Source organism: Paramormyrops kingsleyae, chromosome 6 (genome assembly GCF_048594095.1).
Source record: "Paramormyrops kingsleyae isolate MSU_618 chromosome 6, PKINGS_0.4, whole genome shotgun sequence".
In the NCBI taxonomy this organism is placed as follows: Eukaryota; Metazoa; Chordata; class Actinopteri; order Osteoglossiformes; family Mormyridae; genus Paramormyrops; species Paramormyrops kingsleyae.
The window spans coordinates 25,778,270-25,801,057 of NC_132802.1; the positions used below are offsets into that span (position 1 = coordinate 25,778,270).

Here is a 22,788-nt window from a genome sequence, read left to right on the forward strand (position 1 = left end):
GGAAAAGTGAATACGAATGAGACGAACGTGATTTGCAAGGTATGCAAGAGCACTGTTTTAGCAAGCGGTGGAAACACGTCAAACCTTTTCTATCATCTCAAATCCAAGCATCCAAACGAATATGTCAAAAAATGCAGTACAATACATTGCAGTAAACAGTATGGTTGTTTTTTTTACTTAAAGTAATGCTGCAATTTTAAATAAAATTACATTATATAAAACAGTTTCTTTGTGTTTGAATTTTTATTTATGCATTTCCAGATACAAATTGCTATATTGTGATATATATCGTTATCGAGGTAGAAAATTGCTTCTACCGTGATAGAAGATTTTGGTTATATCGCCCACCCCTAGACATGTGGTACGAGATTTAATACACTTTTACTGTTTCCTGGATGGGAGTGCTGTACACAAGGCATGAGCAGAGTGGCTGGTGTCTAATAATATTTGTGGATTTCTTTCTACAGCGGACGATGTAGATATCATGGAGTTGTAATTCTGGCTGCTGTTTTCACAGTCTTCTGTTACATTGTACAGTCTTGTACACAATGTACAGTTAAGCTGCCAAACCATAGTGTAATACAGCCCATAAGAATACTTTCTATTGTGCAGTGTCGAAGTTCACAATAGCTTTGGTGCCGATGCCAAAACTATTGGGGCGCCTTAGAAAGTACAGTTGCTGCTGAGCTTTCCTGAGAATGCATTTAATATTAAGTGACCGTGTAAGTATATCTGCAACGTTTATACAGAGGTATCTAAAATTATCGACAATCTCAAGAGATCCCATTGAAGGATATTGGCATATGATTTGCTCTGTTCTTCATAAAATCAATGATTTCTTTTGTCTTAGTGACATTCAAGGACAGATTGTTGTAATTGCATCATATTATTGTCTCGTATTATTGTCACAATATATTGTCTTTTGTACCTATACTTTGTGTATATTGTGTTTTTATATTGTACTGACACTCACTTTCTTGCATCTTTGTGGTCTGCCAGCTAATTTCGTTGTCCATGCAACTATACAATGACAATAAAAAGTCTTGATAGTATGCCACCCCAACAACACAAAAATGTAATATAATTTAGCAAATCATTAATAGTTAAATAATAAATTTACTTTCTAAATCAGTGGTTCTTGAACTGGTTTGGCAATTTTTTTTTTCTGGTTTGGAAATTCATCTTGTGACCCACTTTTGAGTCGCAGTCCACCAGTTAAGAAACACTGCTGTAGATGGTAACTGTATAAACTGAGTTTATATGTGTATGAGTGGGTGAAGTGTACTTTACTGTATATTTGTATGACTGTAAGAGTAAAACAATGTATAACTTCTAGTCTTTTCTATCAATGAACATTTCCTTTATGTTGCTCCTCTAAGTCCTTTTCCATGGGCACATATTTATTGTTAAACATTTTTGTTTACCTGTATTATCATTTCTGAGGAGTCTGCAGTAGATTTTCTTACGTGTGTCCTTGGGTTGCCAGATGGGTAAGGTGGTGACAGGTTTACTTGTATGATAGTGACCCCACATACCTCTAGCATTTGAGTCTAGTTTCAAATTCATTATATTTCTTTTTATTGCTTGCTGATTAGGAGTCTAGATTTTAAAGCCAAATGAAAATATACACATGGCCAAAATTACTTTATTTCACATAGTTGCTCCTATTTATTTTCCTATATGTAGAAAAATAAGTTTTGTTTTTCAGTTCAGCTTCAGCACTATAATACTTGTCTATTCTAGGGCAATGCATTATAATGGTTGCCATATGATAATATTTGGGCTGTTAATCAGAATCAATGAAGCTCAAAATATGTGAAAATGTGAACAAAGAGGGTCATTGTTTTACCTGACATGCTGAATGATGAAGTGAAAGCAGCAAAGTAGTCAGGGCTGGCGTGGGACTGAATTTCTGACCATAAGTTAAGGCCACCAGATATGCTAATTAAAAACTATATAAGCAATTACACTATTATTATAGCTTCCCATTAACATATCCATTACCTACAGACCGCACATTCTTACTTATACTGTACGCTTTAATTTTGAGTTCATGTAATCTTTACCGGCATGTTTCACACATATACCATTAAAGTGGGGAGTGACTTTGACATATACAAATAAGGAATCTTCATCAACATGCGCATTAAATACATGATGTGTGCAAATTCCAAAACATCTACAATAGATCATTTACTTGTAGCGTAATTTATCTTTCCCCAATTTGTATGGAAACATTATTGATGCACGCTTTGACAACGTCTCCATGCGAATGTGTTATGAAAGTCCGATATTAAACCAACTTCTCAGAGTTCTAAAATGAACCTTTAAATAATATTAGGTAAGTACTGCTCTCAGGATTCAGACTGATTTTGTGGTGTCATAGGCCGAAAGACGCCTTGTTCACAATGCAGTTTACTACACAAGTGGCCCATTCTGCACTGACAAATGTTCTGACAGCTCTTAGGTCTGATGGCGTGGTAGAGATGTAAGCATGATAAATCGTAAGAGTTTATTTAATAGCACATCATCAGCTTATGGCCGTAATATTCCATTACATGCTTTTAAATGTGTGTAGCTGTTTGCTTATGCTGTAACAGCTTTACACCGCAATACACAAACATGCAAATTTAAGGAACATCACTGGTTGAAGTCCTTGAAGATTTGCGCACACAAGCAAAAATGCCACCGAAACGCGGGCATTTTCCCAATGTCTAGATGGTGAAATATGCTGTCTGGAGACGTATGCAGGGAGAAAAAAGGATGGGTATATTGAGGGGAGAAATGCATTGTGGAAACATATTCTGCGTAAGATTGCATGTTCTGCAGCCAGGCCCTCTTGTATTTTTTGGTGCTAAAAGAAAAATGAGGGAGAATTAAAAACGATGCAAAATGAATAAAATGCTAATCAAAGCACGGGGTCCCCGCGGCAAAACTTACCAATCAGAGTGGGGATGGGAGTGCTGTTGGTAAAACTGATCAAGGAGAGGGATGTGTCATCGACCAAATTTAAGTTCAGCCATTCCCTCCTTTGCTAAGGTTAGTTATGAATCTTTCCATATGTTCATTTAATTGTGTTCTTTCTATGGCTGCATTCACACCGCAGGAACTTTCTTCGGGAACCACATCCTTTATCCAAAACCAAGATTTTTTTTTGTCACGTGACCTTGGAAGCAGTTCCGGTGTTGTAACGTTTCATTCTGCCTATTGAAGCTTCCTACCATTGGGTTCTGCTCATGTGCACAAAAATAACTTCCCATTTCTCACACTTGTAGAATCGCCCACTTGTCTATCCTACCTTGCATTGGAGTTAGCCCTGAGTCTTGCGTAATTTCTCTAATTTTCGCCATTCATACATATGCAATATTTTATTAAATGCATGGGGTGGTGCAGGTTTTAGCACTGTATGTTTTTAGGGGGACAGTACATGAATTCTGTTAATACTAAAAAAAACAGCCTTTAATATGTTCCCCATGTTTTTTTAGTATTAACAGAATAATAATTAAAAAAAGCTAAGTAACCAACATGGGTAACATTACGTCGATAAGAGGCTCTGCATGATGTTTTTGATTAATTATCCAGCACTAATTGGCGCCTCATTCTGGGTTGTTCCCTTTCTTGTGCCCGTAGTCTCTGGGATAGGCTTCAGGCCCCCATGACCCAGAATAGCATGAGCGGTTATAGAAAATGGCTGCGACCAACAGGGAACCATATGTGAACGTTCTGATTAAGTCCTAAATGAAACATTCCCATGTGACCAACAGACAGCCAAATGGCAATGTCCTCTTAATGTTCCAAATGTCTTCTTTGTAATGTTGCACTATGACCATAAAATAACCAAAATGGAAAGTCAGCCTAAAGCAGCGGTGGCCAATCTTACCCGCAAAGGGCCGGTGTGTGTGCAGGTTTTTGGGATAACCTGTAGGTCAGCTGCTCAAACCCAGGTGTGAGGACTCTTCAGCCAATCAGTCCTCTAATTAGTAATCTAATTAGGGAGTTGTAGCGAAAACCCACATACACACCGGCCCTTTGTGGATAAGATTGGCCACCCCTGGCCTGAAGTCTTATAGTCAACATTGAGCTGCAGCACTTTCATAACCAAAAGTGGACATTCTCTGAATGCCTCCAATGTTCTGTAAAGGTTCAAAACATTCGTCACCTTTAGAGACTATTAGGGAACATTACACATGGTCTCTCCAGAGCGTCCCCTTCTATGTGTGGACTGACTTGAATATATTGTCTTTGATAAAACTTGTGCTAAAAATAAATCAAGAAGGCTATATAACCAGTGTTACTTATGCTGTTGTCAACTATGTGATAATGTCTTTGTAGCTTTGCAGACGAACTGCTGTGCTAATGTTGAATATTTAGGAACTACATGACTGCCCATCTCTTCTCAATGAGGTAACCAAGGAAAGGGGATGCTAAGTTACAGCAGAATATGGAGGGTGGCCATGCAGACATCATGTGGGCTAAGCCCCTGACCTCGGTACACTCTACACAAGCTCCTGTCCTACTGGCTATATTGAACGTGTCCTTAACCAACATGCTCATTGGCATCTGGTTATATATAGTATATTCAAGTGGTCACCAACTGGTGGACACTGTTCTGTATACAAAACACAATTGAATCCAGAACAATCCAGCATTTTTCTGTCACAGTGGACCTTGTTGTTGGGTTGCAGATGGAATTTGGCCCTCAGTGAAAATATCTGGGGACCCCCCTAGACTGAAGTTTTGAAAAACACACATACATCGTGAAGAGGAACAATCATTAGGATTGCTTGCCAGTGTTGCTTCCTATAGCAAAGTACAATGCTTTAACACAACTTATTGTCTCAACTCAGCTGAACATTGCGGTCCTTGTGATGTGACTATTGCATGTGCATCACATGTGATGTCGATAATAACATCGCACATAATGCAGGCCTGGATATCATTTGTTGCTGCAAAAGGATAAATCAAAACACTGAAAGTAGTCTTGAAACTGAATTTAAACTACAGTAGCTCATGAGCGATAACATACCGTAAGAAAAATGCCCAGCCTAATACACTAACACAGTTGTTTGAGTTCACTGCTCACTTCACCTCTTTTTCTGGTAAGGTCAAGACAAAGGAGGACACCAAGGGATACAAAAGGAATCGTTTATTAAATAAGGCTGCAGGCTACAGATTGTTGTTGTTCAGGACAAATACCAAACCAGCCACGGTTTTCTCACACGTGCTCAAACAAACACACTTCACTGCCTGAGATTAACAGGTCAAGCATAATCAGCCCAGCACTTTACACAGCGACCCACGCGGTTTCCATCCAAAACCTCACTCCGTGCACAGCTTTATTCCCCCCTCTATGTCCGAATCCTGCCCTCAACAGACACATCGGCCCTGTGTGGAAGTAAAATTGGACACTGGTAGGCCCGGGAGGGGGGGCATATTGGGTCTGATATGTCTTAGGCCTTAGGCAAGAAGAGATTGCTTTGAATACTGTGTGACCTCGCTTAGTGATAGCTGCCTGCAGTTAGTTCCGCAGACCCTGAAGAAAGCTCGGACCTTGGAGAGACAGAAAGCGGAGCAAAGGGGGGAGAAACCACCTGCAGGAAGAGACTCGAAGCTGCCCCAACTGGTGCACAAAGAGTTATAGCTTTATAAAATAGTCGCAGTAGACAATATATATGTTATTCAGTAGTGCAAATGTATAAGCAATCATGTTAATCATATGTTAACCATGTATTTGCAGTGATTCAGTGACAATACGTCAATGTGTTAATCATTAATCAATGGAACACCCAAACATTAACAGTGATTCAATGTCATATAATTAATATCTATATGCATATCTCAAGTAGAGTCTAGAAGCTGAGACAGACTCCGGTAAATCGAGCAAGATGGGTGGATTTTACCTTGCTACCAAGGTGAACCAATAGAGCAGAAGAATTGTGTTTGTTATACGCTTGAGCTTAGTTTGTTGGTGTTTTGTGACCAATTAGGACTTAGAGGTCCTTATTGGGAATTGGGAGTTATGGTATATCAACTGGTTGCTATATGTGCTGGAGGACTTGGTACCGAGTGCCAGAGTGTGACAGCAGCGCTTTGCTGGAATTGCTGGAATAAAAAAATTTCTTTACTCAGTGTATAAAAGAAAGGTTGATTTATAATTTACCTGTGGTGGACTGGCGACCTGCCTGGGGTGTACCCTGCCTCTCGCCTGAAGATGCTGGGATTTGGCTCCAGCTTCCCCACGACCCATATCAGCGGTATAGATAGTGGATGGATGGATGGATTTATAATTTTTCTACTACTCCTGCAGTTAAAATTCATCGCATCCACACACATCCTCACACTCACACTACAGTCAAATATTAAAAAGAGTTATACTTCCCTGGAAGAAGGACTATCCCGTCCCATCTTCCTGCGCTTCGGTTCTTTGGGGTGGGACTTAAAACGCTTTAATTCTTCGCCGATCGGTTATGCATGTAACCTGCCGCGGAAACGCAAACGCCGCCTTGAAAACAGTCGAAAATTCAGAAAACAATGATAAACGAAGTAAAAAAAAAAAAACTGATTTGGTAGTAAGAACATATAAAACAAAAAGATGCGGATGGCATGACAAGAAATTAAAAAGCATTTTGTCGAATATATCAATATAGCACGCTATATGCGTGCTGTCCTAGCGATGTGATTTTGTTATAAATATAGTGATATTATTTTACTGTAATAGAGATTGGAGTATTTATAAAACAAAAAAGGCGCTCATGTAAAAGCAGCTGATGTAAAGTTTAAACTGATTTTAAAGAAAAAAAGAATTTAAAAAGGAAAGATGATTAAAAGTGCAAAGCTTGCTAAGTTTTTTTCCTACGACATAGTAACAGAGTAAAAATGTTTTAGCGAAATTCTCTATACTAGACCTAATTTTGGCCACAAGAACGGGAAAACATACCCATTTACGCCCCCCCCGCGACGAGCCTTCCTCTCGCTCCTGCACACAATATCTCGGCACCGTTTCCATATCAGCGTCCGTCCCCCGAACGGCAGCGTCCGTCCTTTTAACTTCCTTCCCCCGCCTCCTTCACAGGTGCAACTTAGTTTGAGTGCGGTCGCCCCCGCACCGCACCGCTCACTACAATACAATATCTTTTATTACGCCTTGGACGGCTACGGTGATTTATTTATTTTAGCAACACTTTGAGCTTCAGAACGAATTAACTGTAAAATATTAGATAACGGATAAATCAGGAAATTAATTATACTACTGCAACATAATGCTTAGTAATAACTCATTCATCGTTCAACTTCCTTTTTTTTCAATTTTATATACGTTATATCAACGTTCTAGAACTGTCAATGACGTAACACTGGTTATTTTACGTAAATTTGCCTATTTAAATGAAACGCACTTGTGAACTCTGTATTGTGTTCTCTGTCTCTGTGAGAAATGGCATTCTTCTCCTTGTTCGTGAGCCTCATCATGTTCTCTATGGTGAACAGCAGCTTCTCTGAGGGTGAAGCTTCTCTTCGAGGCTGCACTTTTTTCAAGTGGCCCTTCACAGCTCTTTGTGAGTTGGGCACTGTCTGGGGTGTGGTGGTGCCAGTGGGAGTGGGAGGGGCAGCCCTGGTCTCCCTGATCCTGGCCCTGCTGCTGCTGTCCCGCTTGACGCGGAACATCGAGGCGGAAAGGCGTAGCGGGGTAGCACCGTTGCTGTTGATGCTTACCAGCATCTTTGGGCTCTGTGGCCTCAGCACGGTGTATCTCACTGAGGAGGGCCAGCATGCATGCATATATAGATATGCTAGCTTGGCGGCGTTGTTTGTGCCATGCCTTGCATGCCTGCTGGCCCAGGGCATGCGGCTGCACCGGCTGGCACAGACAACGCCTAGCCTCTTTATTGGAGCCATGCTGGGGTTCACTGGCTTGTTGGCCGGGACACAAGGTCTCACAGCTACCCTATGGGTAGTTGTGATTACCATAAATCAAGGCCAGCTGGCCTGTCGGTCCCGGCCATTGGACTTCAGCATGGCATTTATATATGTGCTGATCCTCCTCAGTGCGGCGCTCTCAGGGGTGGCATGCAGTTGGTTCAGGAAGCAGCAGCACAGCAAATGCAGGGTTGCATGGCTGCTTGCCACCTGGCTTACCTCTGCCGTGCTGTGGGCTGCCAGGCTCACCTTCCACGTTTATGCCAACGCAGCACTCGGTCTGCCCTCCACCTGGGACGACCTTGAGCATGCGTTGGTGCTGGTGGTGCAGGCCTGGCTCCTATTGCTGCTGCATGCCATCCCTGAGGCCCACACCTGGCTGCGCCTGGCCTCGCAGCGCTCTTTGCAGACCCCGGTGGTGATTGTTAATGGCTTCAGTGAGGAGATTTCACTCTCCTCCTGGCCATTTGGACATATCCAGGGCTCCTGGTCTGATCGGAGCTGCTCAGGTACAGTACTTTATTTTAACCACTTTGACTACTATATGTGTGTTTGAGAGAGAGCGTAGCTATGGGCTGATATTTGTGCCACTATAAACTGAATCTGATTTATTAGTTGAATTTAAATTTATGAGTTTAATCTGAATTTATTAGTTGAATCTGAATTCAGTTTCAACTTCTTGAGACACATAATCCTGGTCCTTGCGGAAAAGTAATCGACTGCAGGTTCACAACGCAACTCATTGCCACGTTTACGACAGTTCTGCAGGTCGGGGTAAAGTGGAGGCGTGTGCTGGGATGTCGCGAGAGCATTACCTTATGATATACACTCACCTAAAGGATTATTAGGAACACCTGTTCAATTTCTCATTAATGGAATTATCTAATCAACCAATCACATGGCAGTTGCTTCAATGCATTTAGGGGTGTGGTCCTGGTCAAGATAATCTGCTGAACTCCAAACTGAATGTCAGAATGGGAAAGAAAGGTGATTTAAGCAATTTTGAGCGTGGCATGGTTGTTGGTGCCAGACGGGCCGGTCTGAGTATTTCACAATCTGCTCAGTTACTGGGATTTTCACGCACAACCATTTCTAGGGTTTACAAAGAATGGTGTGCAAAGGGAAAAACATCCAGTATGCGACAGTCCTGTGGGCGAAAATGCCATGTTGATGCTAGAGGTCAGAGGAGAAAGGGCCAACTGATTCAAGCTGATAGAAGAGCAACTTTGACTGAAATAACCTCTCATTACAACCGAGGTATGCAGCAAAGCATTTGTGAAGCCACAACATGCACAACCTTGAGGCGGATGGGCTACAACAGCAGAAGACCCCACCGGGTACCACTCATCTCCACGACAAATGGGAAAAAGAGGCTACAATTTGCACGAGCTCACCAAAATTGGACAGTTGAAGACTGGAAAAATGTTGCCTGGTCTGATGAGTCTTGATTTCTGTTGAGACATTCAAATGGTAGAGTCAGAATTTGGCATAAACAGAATGAGAACATGGATCCATCATGCCTTGTTACCACTGTGCAGGTTGATGGTGGTGGTGTAATGGTGTGGGGGATGTTTTCTTGGCACACTTTAGGCCCCTTAGTGCCAATTGGGCATCGTTTAAATGCCACGGCCTACCTGAGCATTGTTTCTGACTATGTCCATCCCTTTATGACCACCATGTACCCATCCTCTGATGGCTACTTCCAGCAGGATAATGCACCATGTCACAAAGCTCGAATCATTTCAAATTGGTTTCTTGAACACGACAATGAGTTCACTGTACTAAAATGTCCCCCACAGTCTCCAGATCTCAACCCAATAGAGCATCTTTGGGATGTGGTGGAACGGGAGCTTCGTGCCCTGGATGTGCATCCCACAAATCTCCATCAACTGCAAGATGCTATCCTATCAATATGGGCCAACATTTCTAAAGAATGCTTTCAGGACCTTGTTGAATCAATGCCACGTAGAATTAAGGCAGTTCTGAAGGCAAAAGGGGGTCAAACACCGTATTAGTATGGTGTTCCTAATAATCCTTTAGGTGAGTGTATATGAGAATAAGCTTTATATACACAAGCGATAGCATAAACATTATCCGTAGGTCTGGTGAATATGGTAGTATATCTGGTTAAATGAACGATTTCTGGCACTGCTAGTTTATGTTAATATGGTAGACTAACGCAAAACTAGCTAGGGATATGAATTTAACTTCTAGTTTAGTTTAAGTTATGGCTCGCCTGTTCATCTCATGTGGCTTTCTAACAGTGTTTATGCTAAATATCTTTTAAAATATTAATCTCGCTGATATGAGGTGGAAGTCAGTATTAATTTCTAATATGGGAGTATGGAATATTATTTAGCACTTCATAATACATAGAGAATGTAATCATTAGAACTCTATAAGAAGCTGATGTAAACTGTGCAGCGAGTGAAACTTTCAGAGAATGCAGACCAATTACTGCTGTGCACAATGTGAAGACAAACAAGTATGAATTAGCACCTTGTGTTGGCTTAGAAGTTTCTGTATCTGTTAGCTATTTTGTTAGCCTTTGATATATGAATATGTACTTTATTAGTGCTGCAGCTTATCACTATACTGAAGGACAAATATATCATTAACCATCTAGCCAGACAATGTGCAACAAGCTGAAGTTGCCAAGGTTTGCTATGAAGGAAGGGATTCGCCTGAGTTCACCAAAAGTTCACGGCTGGGTCTTTAAACAAACCAATTAGAAATGGTCGTGCCACCATTAGGTTCAGTCGAGGAACCAAACAGTAAAAGAGATGATTGAGAAACTTATCACCTAGGGGTGTGGATCAAGGGAGAAAACAACGATGGTGAGTGGTTGAAGAAATGATAATGCTTAAGTGACGAGATGTTGTAAGACGATAAGAAAATGTATAAAAATTAGTGTAAAAGAGTATTGGGGCGTTTTTCCATCGCACCAGTTACTGAACTTTTTTATATTTTTGTTTCTACTGTTTTTTATTTCGTCTCTCGCTGTTCGCTGTGTGTTTCAAAAGATGCCGGTTGTATTTTGTCAATGGAAAAGCGAGAGTATCGAAAGTACCGTACTTTATGCGGTGGAAAAGCACCCTTGGACACACTCCTGCAGGGTGTCCAGCCTTGGCTGTAACCTTACGGTTGCAATAGAGGCTGAATCTGAAAATCTACCCAAGTGACTCCTGACTGGCGGGGAAGAAAAAAACACAACATGAGTGCATCGATACACGTACTCCTGTATCGATCTAAATGTATAGTTATAAAGCGGGCTTGAAGTGCTATGCTTCTGGTCTGCTGCATGTCTACAGGGCTCTCTTTGTACTGTGCTAATAACCGGGAGCATCAGTTGAACTAGCGTTTAATATGGTGATCTGTATAAGGAGTGCTCTAAGTGGAGAAATAAAAGTGTCGCTACTGTATTGACCGTGAGAACTGTGGCAGGGGTGCAGTGGGGTTGTTGGGAACAACAGAAGCGCCTGAACAACACTGTTGGTACTGCGCGCGCTGCCCCGCCACTCTCGCGTGACGCTTGTCTCTGAGTAGCAGAGCACTGGCAACTTGTGAGAAGTGGTGGTACGATAAAGATTAAAATATAGCAGTGCCGGTACTGCTTAATTCTTATTACGTATATGATCCCGCAATAGCTCTTGCGGCATCCCGGCACACGCTTCCACTTTATCCCAAGCTGCAGAACTGTCGTAAACGTGGAAATGAGTTGCGTTGTGAACCTGTGGTCGATTACTTTTCCTCAAGGACCCGGATTGTGTGCCTCAATAAATTGAAACTGAATTCAGATTCAACTAAGAAATTCAGATTCAACTCATAACTTCAGATTCAACCTAATAAATTCAACTATTAAATTCAGATTCAACTCATAAATTCAGATTCAACTAATAAATTCAGATTCAGTTTCTAGTGGCACAAATATCAGCCGATATGTAGCCCTCACTGTTTCCTTCCATCCTGCCATTCAGTTTGGAACACCAGCTTCGAAGCAGGGCCCAGTACACCGTTTGGCAGCAACGAGTCCATTGCTTTCACCATCCCAGACGAGAGAGAAGTGAGTGTAGCTTCTCATTCAGTACCTTGCACACACAGACACACACATTCGGGTTTATATGGTTTAGAAGGACATTTTTCTCAAACCCTGCCTGCTGAGGTTTACAGGGACTACCCTTTCCTCAGCTCCTAGAGCTATGTCACATAGATAAAACTGCTTCAAAAATCAAGGCTACAGAAAGGTCACTTTAGACCTATACACATCACCCTGAAGTTATGGTGGTTTGCAAGCCCTTTTCTCTTGGTGACATATACATTGCTTATAAGGTCAAAACAATCACTAGAAGGACATTAAAGGGCCATTTAAATGGAACTTAATATGCACACACACAAACCTGATAGGATACAGCATTACAAGGACAGGTCGGGTTTTTGGGATTACCTATCAGCCAATAACAGTGGGCCCCCAGGACTGGGGTTGCAAACCACTCCGGCATGAGCTGAGGAGGGGTGTTCATGCTTCCTCCTATGGTCATGCCACAGTATATTGATGTCATGCCAAGAAGTTTTCCTTCAGCTGCTCATCACACTTGCAAGGAATTTTACACCAGTGTTTCCTGCAAAACTATGTTGTTAATGACATTGTTGTTAAATGATAGTTGGACAGTTACTAAATACAATGCTTCACATACTTCCATTCGAATCCGTAAATGAATAAAAGATGTTATGATATTGGAAGTACAATTGTTTGTGTATTATTAAAGTCATGACTGACTGTGACAAAGATAAAGGCCACATATCATAAGAAATTCAGGTAAAATAAAATTCAAACATTTTCTAGAAAAACCTACCAATATCTGCAGAGGCACAAAACACATGGTCATCAATTTCTGATTCAGGTCCAGCAGCCACATGATCACAATCTGATGCATCAACCATAGGTTCACTGGTGCCAGACTGTGTTATTCACTTTCATATTTGTCATCAACGTCAGAGTCACTTACTTCAACTTCACCTGGAAAATATTATTAAAGAGATATTAATGTATGTGCAAGGTTTTTTCTCTTTAAATTGTAGCATTTTTAATACTAACCATCAATTTCGATTTCATCAAGCGATTTCCCTTGCACACTGGAATGCTGCCCTTTTTCCATTGCCAAAAGTAGTTTGGAAATTTTAGCCAGTTGCGTGGTGGGAATGGGTAACCTATAGAAATCGCGATGAACACGGAGGTCATGACCAAGGAAGTCCGCGAGTTGGTCCAGTTCATTGTTTTTTAAATTGAGCACTTGTGACAGTGTAGCCACATGTTTTCGGAGTTGGGTCGACCTGAGCTGCTCAGGATTTTTTACTCCACACCGACTAGCATGAATGCATACTGTAAACAGTCCTGCCCTCTGTAGTAGCTCAATGATTTAGGTCTTGCAAAAAAGAATACATTTGTATCACAGACAATGCATTCAGTTCTCTTACTGACCAATAGTGACAAGGCATCCAGCATGATTGGTGTAAGTAGAACAGTAACTTTCCTGCCCCTTTTCCCCACAATCTCAATCCGGCTGAAATAGTTGCAGAGCTTCTGTTCAGTCTGTGACAATCCCATAGCGACGTCTTCACGGAGGTCTTTTTGGTCTCTCTCTTGAAAACTTTGTAGTTGCATCTTGGAAGCTTCTCCAGCACGTCTTGTATTGAAAACAATTATTTGTGCAAAGGTAACCTTTGCAAGTTCAGCATAGCTCTGAGGAGTCGCTGCATCTTTCAAGCTGCAAATGGCATAATTTTCAGATTATTCAAGGTGTCTGTGAAGAAGCTTAACGTCGTCAGTAAAGGGCAATGTCAAAGGCTTGTTGTACTTAACATTATTTAGTGTGTTCAGTAAAGAATGTGACACCAGCTCAGACCACTTGCAGGAGTACAACTTCTTGAACAGTTCAGTGGACTTTATTAGTTCACCATCCTCTGCTATGAGGGCCCTACAATGAATTATATCACTTATTTTCTGCAGTGTATGTATTCATTTTAAAGCTATGCTGGGTGTGTGGTAGCAGTGTTTCTCTTCATCATATCCCGAAACTTTCTTAACAGCTTGCACAACTCTATGAAAATTACCTGGCTTAACAGATTCCTCCATGCTGTGTATTGACGATTCTTTTCTCAGAATCAACAAAAAACGACCAACTTCTCTGAGTTTGTCTTACATATTCATATTTTGTAGGGTCATGGCCATGCTTGTTGTAGAGAGACTGGGCAAGCTGAATGATACAGAAATAATTTTGCACAGCCGAAGCAATCTCATCCTGTTTCATGGAACCCAGCAGCTTCCACACTCCACTTGAGATTTGCTGAGAGTATGCAGACTCTGTATGTGTCGCCAAACCAAGTACTCATTAAAACATGACTATTATGCTGATAATTTCCTTTATTTCGCAGTCTTTCTAATAATAATCTGCACTCTTTTGAGCATGCAGGGAATGAAAACGCATGTTCAATTTCAGAGTGCCGGGCAATTTTTGATTGTGGCTTTACTACAAGGATAACAATAATTTTTACTAATCATTGTCACAGATGTTGGTGCTGGCACATCTTTCTCAACCTCAGGTATTTCCTGAGATGGATCTTCAGCATTCAATGTTGCTGCAGCATCTGATGATACAGTACATCTGATGATCTTGCCTTGTCCTGTGTATTTAGTCCGCGTCTGAGTGAGTCTTCACAGATCTGTCATTGATGTTCGTAATGTCTAGTGCTCGTCCTGCCCGGTTTTGTCTCCAGTCCCGTGAATAAACCCGTTTGCTCGTATCACCGGCTCCACTCCCCTGCTTCCCCGCTCACTCGCCTGCACGGATCTTGACATAAATCGTTTGAAGCAAGATTTATGCCAGATCCCAGAACACGCTATAACAAAACATAAAACATGTAGAACTGCAAATCTTTTAAAGTTTCTCACCCACAGTACCACTAACATGTTTTCCAACATTTTAATCTGCTTGGATTCAAGGTTTGTAATAAATACATAAAACAAAACATGCAAGAAGTATGAACCGTTCAACTTTTCCCTCCATTGTTCTTTGCACTGTTTAATTGATTAAATTCCCTACCTGTGCATTTATATCCAAGCCATTTAAATGCAGATACAGATCCTGTGCACTCCAGACATTTGTCCAGGCAGGATACTGTTGTGAATACCAGTTGATGTCTTTGGCAGTGTAAAAAAAATGTAATAAAAAAATTCAATATTAAACCAATTAATTGTACTGTGAATGATATCAAATGACACAGATTACTATAAATATCTGTGAAGTGATATTTATATTCATCTATAATCCGATTTTTACTACACAATGCTAAAAGGTCATTGATGTATATTTTTATTTCAAAACTTTTACAAGGTGTTGGATCTTAATATGGCCAGTATCAAAAGTCTCTTTTAAATAACCATGCTGTGTCTTACTTAATCGTAAATTGATAAAAAAATTAATTTAACTGCATGGGTTAATTCATACGTGTTTCCATTTTCACATTTCTCAAGGGTTAGCCCTAACCCAGAAGCCTTTGAAATTTTGCATTAGTCAGGTTATGGTTTAAAAAAGTTACACGAGCAAAAAAAATCTTTCCATAAGCTTTTGCATCACCAGTTTACCTTTTCTGGACACAGTGTTGGAGTCTTCTCAGTGGTCATCTGCAACAAAGAACAAATACAGCATCAGCAGGCTCAATAGTTAACCTGAATACCGTAAGCAAATCAACAAATAGAAAACATAAAGGGGAAAAAACAGTGGTATTGTTGCATTCATAATTCATTGTACAGTATAGGGTTGGGTGATGTGTAGCTTCTTCGCATATGACAATATCTACAGTGAAACAATTGGACCATGACATGGGGGAAAGGGTGGTGGTTTGGTCGTCTTGTAAATGTACAGTGTTTCTTTTACACTATTTAATGACTATTTACAAATTCATCAAATACTTGAATACCATTAATTTATTTCATTTTTTACCATACTGTAGTTACAGTAATTCCAAAACTGACATTTCAGATTTACCTCTTTAGTAGGTATAGATGTTGAAACACACAGGAGAAGTAGGTCCCTATGAACCATGAGGGCCTCACATAACATCCTGGTTCACACCATACTCAACACCACATCTAGTGTGTGTATGTTTACAGTAACATGGTTTATGAGAACACCTGTTAGTAAGGACCTTCCGTACCAAGACGCTTTTCTGAAAGGTGAAAGTGGACAAGCAGGACCCTATAATCCACATGGGCTTCATATAACACATTCTAGATTACACCTTAATACACACACACATAAAGCCCTTACTTGTGTTCCCATAATCCATGTTCTTGTATTCACATACACATGCACAATGGACTTGAGGCAAAATGATACCCTAAACTGGACTGCAGGATATTATTAAAATATTATGTTTCACATTATCTAGCTTCCAGATTCAAAACTCCAAAGAGCAAAGGCAATCTACAACAGAAAGCGCAGAACAATATAACTGGGGGAAAAAAATCACAATTAGGCATAAAGACTCCATGTAAAACAACTGCAATTGCAATTACCTCTGAAAGCCCTGCTGAAAATGCACCAGGCTCTCTAAAAGGACTGTTTGACAAGGTCTCAGAAGGTGCTTCCTGTTTCTAAAAGGATGAAAGTTTCCTTTGTAAGGAAAATGTTTTATACTTAAGTACTACACAGGTAATTTTGATACATATTTAGGGTACAGTACTGCACAAAAGTCTTAGGCAGTCTAAGAAAATTATGTTTAACCTTCCTTCTTGTCACAGTGCGGGGCAAGCGAGCCGGAAAGCAGGCGACTGGAGCCGTAAATACGGACAAACAGGGTTTTAATTGAGACGGGGGCAGGGGCCCGGGCCCGACGCCTGTGTCCCCTTCCCTTACGGGACACCGAAAGGCGGGGTCCTGTGGGGCGTCGGCATTGTTGGGGCAAGGGCAAAGGGGTCAGGGCCTCAGATGAGGCAACAGGCGCGGCCGCAGGCGGGACAGCCAGAGCCGCGGGCAGGACAGGAGATTCGGCCTCAGGCAGGGCCGCGGGCAGGACGGGAGAGACGGCCTCAGGCAGGGCCGCCATTACTTGGCCAACAGGGGGCGCCATGGGGGGCGCCTCAGTCACTTGGCCAGTAGGGGGCGCCGTAGCGGGCGCCGCCATCACACAGCCAGCAGGGGGCGCAACCGCTGCCACCTCGGGCAGTTCAGGCGCCGGCAGGACAGGCGAGACAGGCAGTTCAGGTGGGAGCACCTCGGCAGGTGCCTCTGGCGTGCTGCCAGCAGGGGGTGCCTCGGCGTGCACCTCAAGCGTGCGGCCAGCAGGAGGCCCCACGGCGTGCACCTCAAGCGTGCGGCCAGCAGGGGGCGCCACGGCGGGCACCTCCGACACGTGGCCAGCCGGGGGCGCCTCGGAGGGTGCTTCGGGCGTGCAGTCAGCAGGGGGTACCACGGGCAGAGCGGCTTCCTCTGCTGCGGGCGGAGGCGAAGTCAGGTCCTCGGGCGGTGCTGTAGCGGGCACCCTCAATTCCTGGCCAGCAGGGGGCGCCCCGGCGGGTGCCGCCGTCACGCGGCCAGCAGGGGGCGCCACAGCGGGCGCCACCATCACGCGACCAGCAGGGGGCGCAATCGCGACCACCGCAGGCATTGCCGTAGGCTGGGATTGCCAATACACAAGTCCAAGTCCTGCAGCAGCCCGAGCCGGTGATGCTCAGACTGCTGCTTTGTGTTTTCGCGGAGATCTGTCATTCTGTCACGGTGCGGGGCAAGCGAGCCGGAAAGCAGGCGACTGGAGCCGTAAATATGGACAAACAGGGTTTTAATTGAGACGGAGGGTAACCAGGCAGGAACATTCACAGACACTACAATGACAGATCTGGGGTACACTGACTTAGACACGGACTAAATACAAGAGACAGGCTAAGGGTAACGAATCACAGGTGAGAACAATCAGGGAATCACACGAGGTAACGAGGTGGGCGTGGCACACATCAGGAGCGGACGGAGCGGGGCGTGACACTTCTGGTGTAAAACTATGATGTATATCCAAAATAACCTTCCCTTCTTCCAGGCTTCTGGGCTGGACCCCCATCAGTCCAAATTACATCATGTTGTTAACAGGAATGCAGATATGCACAAGTATCCCCTTAGCTATCCCAGTCAAAAATACTGTCAAAACTGATCCTAAAGGATTTTTGCACGATGACTAAATACCTGTCTCTCACCTGCAGCTGACCTTCTCTAGGGAGAGCTGTGGAGAGTGCCCAAGCTCCTTTGGAGATGGACAGACAGCGGCAGACCATCAGGAGGACTGGACAGTTATCACATTAGATGATTAACTTCAAGTTGAAGTTAAAGTTGATTGTAATATGTATTAAAAATATACAATGAGATACTTCTGCTCTTGTTCTCTCCCTACTTTACATAAAAGATGTACATAAATAGAAACGAATAGAAACATAAAATAGGCAACCTCTACAATTTTTAAAAGCCTCACATTACACAAGCAGTGCACCAGTAATACTAAAATACGTAGAATAAATACGGTACTGTAGTGACAATAAGACCCATGCAATAAAACACATTTCCAAATGTGGTCTCATACAGTGAGCCCTACAATAATGTGCATGACGCTACAACACATGACCTCATTATGCCAATTGGGTACTTGATCTACGGTGGTGCTGACTGTTCAACAATCTCACTGTTGAGGAAATAAACTGTTCCTCATGGTATTGAAAAACTGCCGCTTGAATTGGCTGCACCCCGTAGGATGTTTCATTGAATTGTAATGACAGGAGGAAGAATTTAATTTGTTCCAGGTCAAAGAAATTGAGTCACATTACAGAAGAATGTAATAGAATTTAGCAAATCATTAATAGTTAAATAATAAATTTACTTTCTAAATCAATGGTTCTCAAACTGGTTTGGCATTTTTTTTGTCTACGCAATCCGTGACCCACTGAAATTCATCTTGTGACCCACTTTTGAGTCGCAGTCCACCAGTTAAGAAACACTGCTGTAGATGGTAACTGTATAAACTGAGTTTATATGTGTATGAGTGGGTGAAGTGTACTTTACTGTATATTTGTATGACTGTAAGAGTAAAACAATGTATAACCTAGTCTTTTCTATCAATGAACATTTCCTTTATGTTGCCCCTCTAAGTCCTTTTCCATGGGCACATATTTATTGTTACACCTTAATTTTGAGTTCATGTAATCTTTTCCGGCATGTTTCACCCATATCATTAAAGTGGGGAGTGACTTTGACATATACAAATAAGGAAGCTTCATCAACATGCGCATTAAATACATGTGTGCAAATTCCAAAACATCCTTAATAAATCTTTTACTTGTAACGTAATTTATCTTTCCCCAATTTGTATGGAAACATTATTGATGCACGCTTTGACGTCTCAATGGGAATGTGTTATGAAAGTCCGATATTAAACCAACTTCTCAGTTCTAAAATGAACCTTCAATTGATTAATTTTTTTAATTCGACTGACACTCTGAAATATTTAGGCTTCCCCTGATTCACAGATGACTAAACTGTACTGGAGCCGCATGGTGACTCAGTGGATAACACTGCAATCTGACACTGCATCATATCCCTGCCTCTTGCCCTGTGTGTGGAATCTGCATGATCTCCCTGTGGTCAGATGGGTTTTCTCTCACAGACCCAGAACATGACATTTATGTGATCTGGTATCTCCAAATTCCCCATAGTGTATGAGTGTGTGCCCTGGCATCCCATCCAAGGTGTTCCTCTGCCCTATGCTTCCTGGGATAGACTGCAGGACCACCATGACTTTGTACTGGGCAAGAAGGATGGAAAAACTGCACCTTCTCACCAGCAATGCTAACTGCCAGAATCCAGTAAGTTCCACAAAAAAGTGCCCACCAGCCAAGCAGAAACACCTCACTGTTTTCCTCTTACACAATACACATACATTTCACTCCCTGAAGTCTGAGTGAAGAAGAAGTGATCAAAAATGAGCAAGGCAGCATGAATATTGAGACTGGAAATAAACACTTCAAAAACCAATTGTAGAAAGGGTCCCCAAGCATTTAACACTTTATTCACAAACTATTAACTGCTATCAAAGGTTCACTGGTAACTGAAAGGAAACAAAGTATATGTATGATAAATCTATGCACTGTACAAGGAATTATTTAAAACTGCCCGGATTTCATTCACATACAGCGGCTCCTTTTAAAGTGCCGACAAAAACCATGTTTTCTGACATGAGCATTATGTCACAATCTTGTATAAAAGTCAATTATGGGGCGGGGGGAGGTGGCTGAGTGACATAAAATGATTAATTTAAGGAGTATCTTATAATTAAAGGTTTAAAAAAATTACATAAGGCAATACTATGGATGTAAAATATTCATATGTCCAAAATACAGAACACATTGTCAAATAAGTAATTTAACCTCTTTTGTGTATTATAAAATATATTTCAACATTTACATTAATTGTAAAACATACATTCAAATACATACAGCAATTTAATATATTTGTTCGGACTGTCATAGCACCATGTATAGCGAAAATAACCAGAAACAGTATTCTAACATTAAAGAGAATGTGACATTTTGTTAAATACATTTCTCAATCTTTATTTTCTACAGAAAAGACATAATATGAAACTAACGCAATACAGCATGTTATTCGTGGGAACGTTGATTATGCATTTTTAGAGAACGGACCATTTGGAGAGAAAAAAAAAAAAACACACGCACACACACAGTGAGTTTATGTAAGAAAATAAACAGCGGAATGCAGTCTTTTACTTTTTTTCCCCAAAAGCTGAGCCTTGTGAGGTGACACCAAGTAGAGTTTCCGAAGGGTGGATGAGCTCTCATCCTCGTTAGCAGGTGTGTGCTAGTTAGTGGATCAAGCAGATCCCACCTAGACTACATATTACCAAGTTTTAAGCTCCACGCTTGACAAAAGCAAATTTCGTCTTCGGCAGCTGGCGGGTGAGGTGGGACGGAAACACTCGGGCTTTGGGTGCTTCTGTAGTAAACTTCGTTTTAAAAAAACAAGCAATGGGTTTCGGGCTGCCGGTGCGAAAGGTTCTTTGTCGCAGAGGGAGATTCCCCGTCCCCGACGTCAGGCAGCACAGTGTGCAATTCTGCCCTTTCCCAGGTGGTCATTTCACACACGCATAAATTAGTATGTCACATGCTGCTGGGCCTTTAGGGGTGGAGACAATGGCCGTGAGGAAAACAGTTAAGTAGATATGGACAGAATACAAAACTTTGCTATAGTCCAATGAATAATAAACACCATATTTTTTTTTCCATAACCCCTTTCCATTGTTCATTCTTTCAGAATAATTTGTGCTGCACCCAAAGCCTGAGTTTCGGTCGAGTCTGCTAACTGCCTTTTGTGCCTGTGGGCTACTTGCTTGAGCAGTGGATAGACCGCTTGTGAGATATATTAAAGGGGATTTTCACAGGGAGGGACTGCTTGTCATACAGAGATGTTCTTTGACGAAGGGGATATAGCCAGTACTCAGGGCTAGCAGGCGGAGCAGATTCAAGAGCCTGGGACACCGCTGTTCAGATGGCAGTCCCGTGAGTGTCCTCTCTGATGAATTCGCTGCAGTTGCAGGGGGTGTGGTTCATCACACGGCTCCTTCGAAAGTCGTCGTCCTCCTCGTCTTCCTCATCTGGGTTGGCCTGATCATCCGCCTGCAGCTCATGGAAGAGGAGGGGGTTTGTGGCCCTCTGAGAGGGCAGGGTCAGGGACGGGCTGGAGGAGGAGCTAGAAGAGGAGTCACCCATCTCCCGGCTCAGGCCGAGGGCATCTTGCAGGGCCTCCGCACCAGCCTTGCGCAGCAGGAAAGCAGGTGTGGCTAGTGTGGTCAGATAAACAGCCGAAGTGGATTGGCTGGTGGAAGACACCACGGCTCTGTCTCCTCCTTCCCCTCCCCGGGGGATGTGCTGCCGCCTGTCCAGATGGTTGAAATTTCCTAATAGCGCAAACATCCTGTCTACGGCTCCTCCGAAGTTGGTCCAGTCCTCGAGGCTCACGTTGAAGTTGCTTTTGAGATCGTAGGTGTGCTCATCAAGTTTGTACAAGGTTTCAAGTTCCAACCAGTTGGCCTGCCCAGGGAGGTCCGGGCCGAGGGGCTCCCAGGTCCTAACCCTCCCAACCTTCCCAGATCTGTCCTCTGTTAGGGAACAATCACAAATCACACAACATCAACGATTTAATCCACTTATTCTACTTCCACTCCCATTTTCGAGATATGTACATGAATAATGGCCTGTACAATACACCCAAAAGCACCTTTTTGTTTTTTTTTGGCAGTTTTTTGTATTTATAGACATATTTAGGCTCTGTGACAGTTTATTAGCAGCTTTTTATATGACTAGATTTGATGGCTGGATATTTAAGGCTGATCAACTACGCTAAAAAAACAGAAAGCACATGAAGAGAGAAGAAAAATGGAAAGGGAAGATGTCTTAAGCCCGGTGAAAAGCGCCCTATCTATGGCGGAAGACTGTGCCATATCTGTGATCCAGGAATTCATGCAGAGGAGGCAGGTGACAAAAAATAAGGTTACGGAGTGCAGGCCGAGATGCAACATGCAGTCAGAACTGAGCCGGCGGGAGAAAAGGGGGTAAAGTTAGAGCAGCGGGGGCCGATGGCGTCACCGGGACCGTGCGTGGGGTTCCAAACTCACAGAGATTTGGAGCTGGGCTTCTTCGCTTTTGGCCACTTTCGACGGTGGAGCTGCCTGATGCACAAGTGACAACAAGACACACTGTTACGCTGACCCTTCGGGTGGGACGAGAGCAGCTTCGCCTAGGGGACTCGAAGCCTTCCTCGAAAG

General features: G+C 42.5%; 2 protein-coding genes across 14 annotated transcripts in view; one reads left to right on the forward strand and one right to left on the reverse strand.

Annotated features, from left to right (window-relative positions):
* The first annotated feature begins 2,502 nt into the window (after positions 1 to 2,502).
* LOC111857347 (G-protein coupled receptor family C group 5 member B-like) lies at positions 2,503 to 18,327 on the forward strand. 4 transcript variants are annotated; one of them, XM_023838089.2, is made up of 3 exons: positions 2,503 to 8,423; positions 11,892 to 11,977; positions 18,164 to 18,327. In XM_023838089.2, exons 1-3 carry the CDS (start codon positions 7,433 to 7,435, stop codon positions 18,269 to 18,271), a joined length of 1,185 nt encoding a protein of 394 aa, XP_023693857.2. In that variant the 5' UTR covers positions 2,503 to 7,432; the 3' UTR covers positions 18,272 to 18,327. The 4 variants fall into 4 exon arrangements, 3 of the variants coding, with proteins under 3 accessions (XP_023693857.2, XP_023693858.1, XP_023693856.2); XR_011991926.1 differs by lacking the exon at positions 2,503 to 8,423 and adding an exon at positions 9,474 to 10,751; XM_023838090.2 differs by lacking the exon at positions 11,892 to 11,977.
* A 3,626-nt stretch (positions 18,328 to 21,953) lies between these two features.
* The window catches only part of sulf2b (sulfatase 2b), a 76,498-nt gene continuing 75,663 nt past the window's right edge, over positions 21,954 to 22,788 (reverse strand). For 9 of the 10 annotated variants that reach the window (XM_023838111.2, XM_072712932.1, XM_072712931.1 and 6 more), the window contains 2 exons: positions 22,639 to 22,692; positions 21,954 to 22,122 (listed from right to left, as the gene is read on the reverse strand). In XM_023838111.2, the coding sequence (XP_023693879.1) occupies positions 22,092 to 22,122; positions 22,639 to 22,692 (85 nt within the window). In that variant the 3' untranslated portion in view covers positions 21,954 to 22,091. The remainder of the gene's footprint in view (positions 22,123 to 22,638; positions 22,693 to 22,788) is intronic. The other variant, XM_023838115.2, reaches the window with a different exon arrangement.

What these genes read in the sequence shown, in the direction of transcription:
- LOC111857347 (XM_023838088.2), top strand. Translation starts at nt 7,433, where the DNA reads ATGGCATTCTTCTCCTTGTTCGTGAGCCTCATCATGTTCTCTATGGTG. An exon ending in GTCTGATCGGAGCTGCTCAG is followed by an intron (nt 8,424 to 11,891) that starts GTACAGTACTTT and finishes CCTGCCATTCAG; the next exon opens with TTTGGAACACCAGCTTCGAA.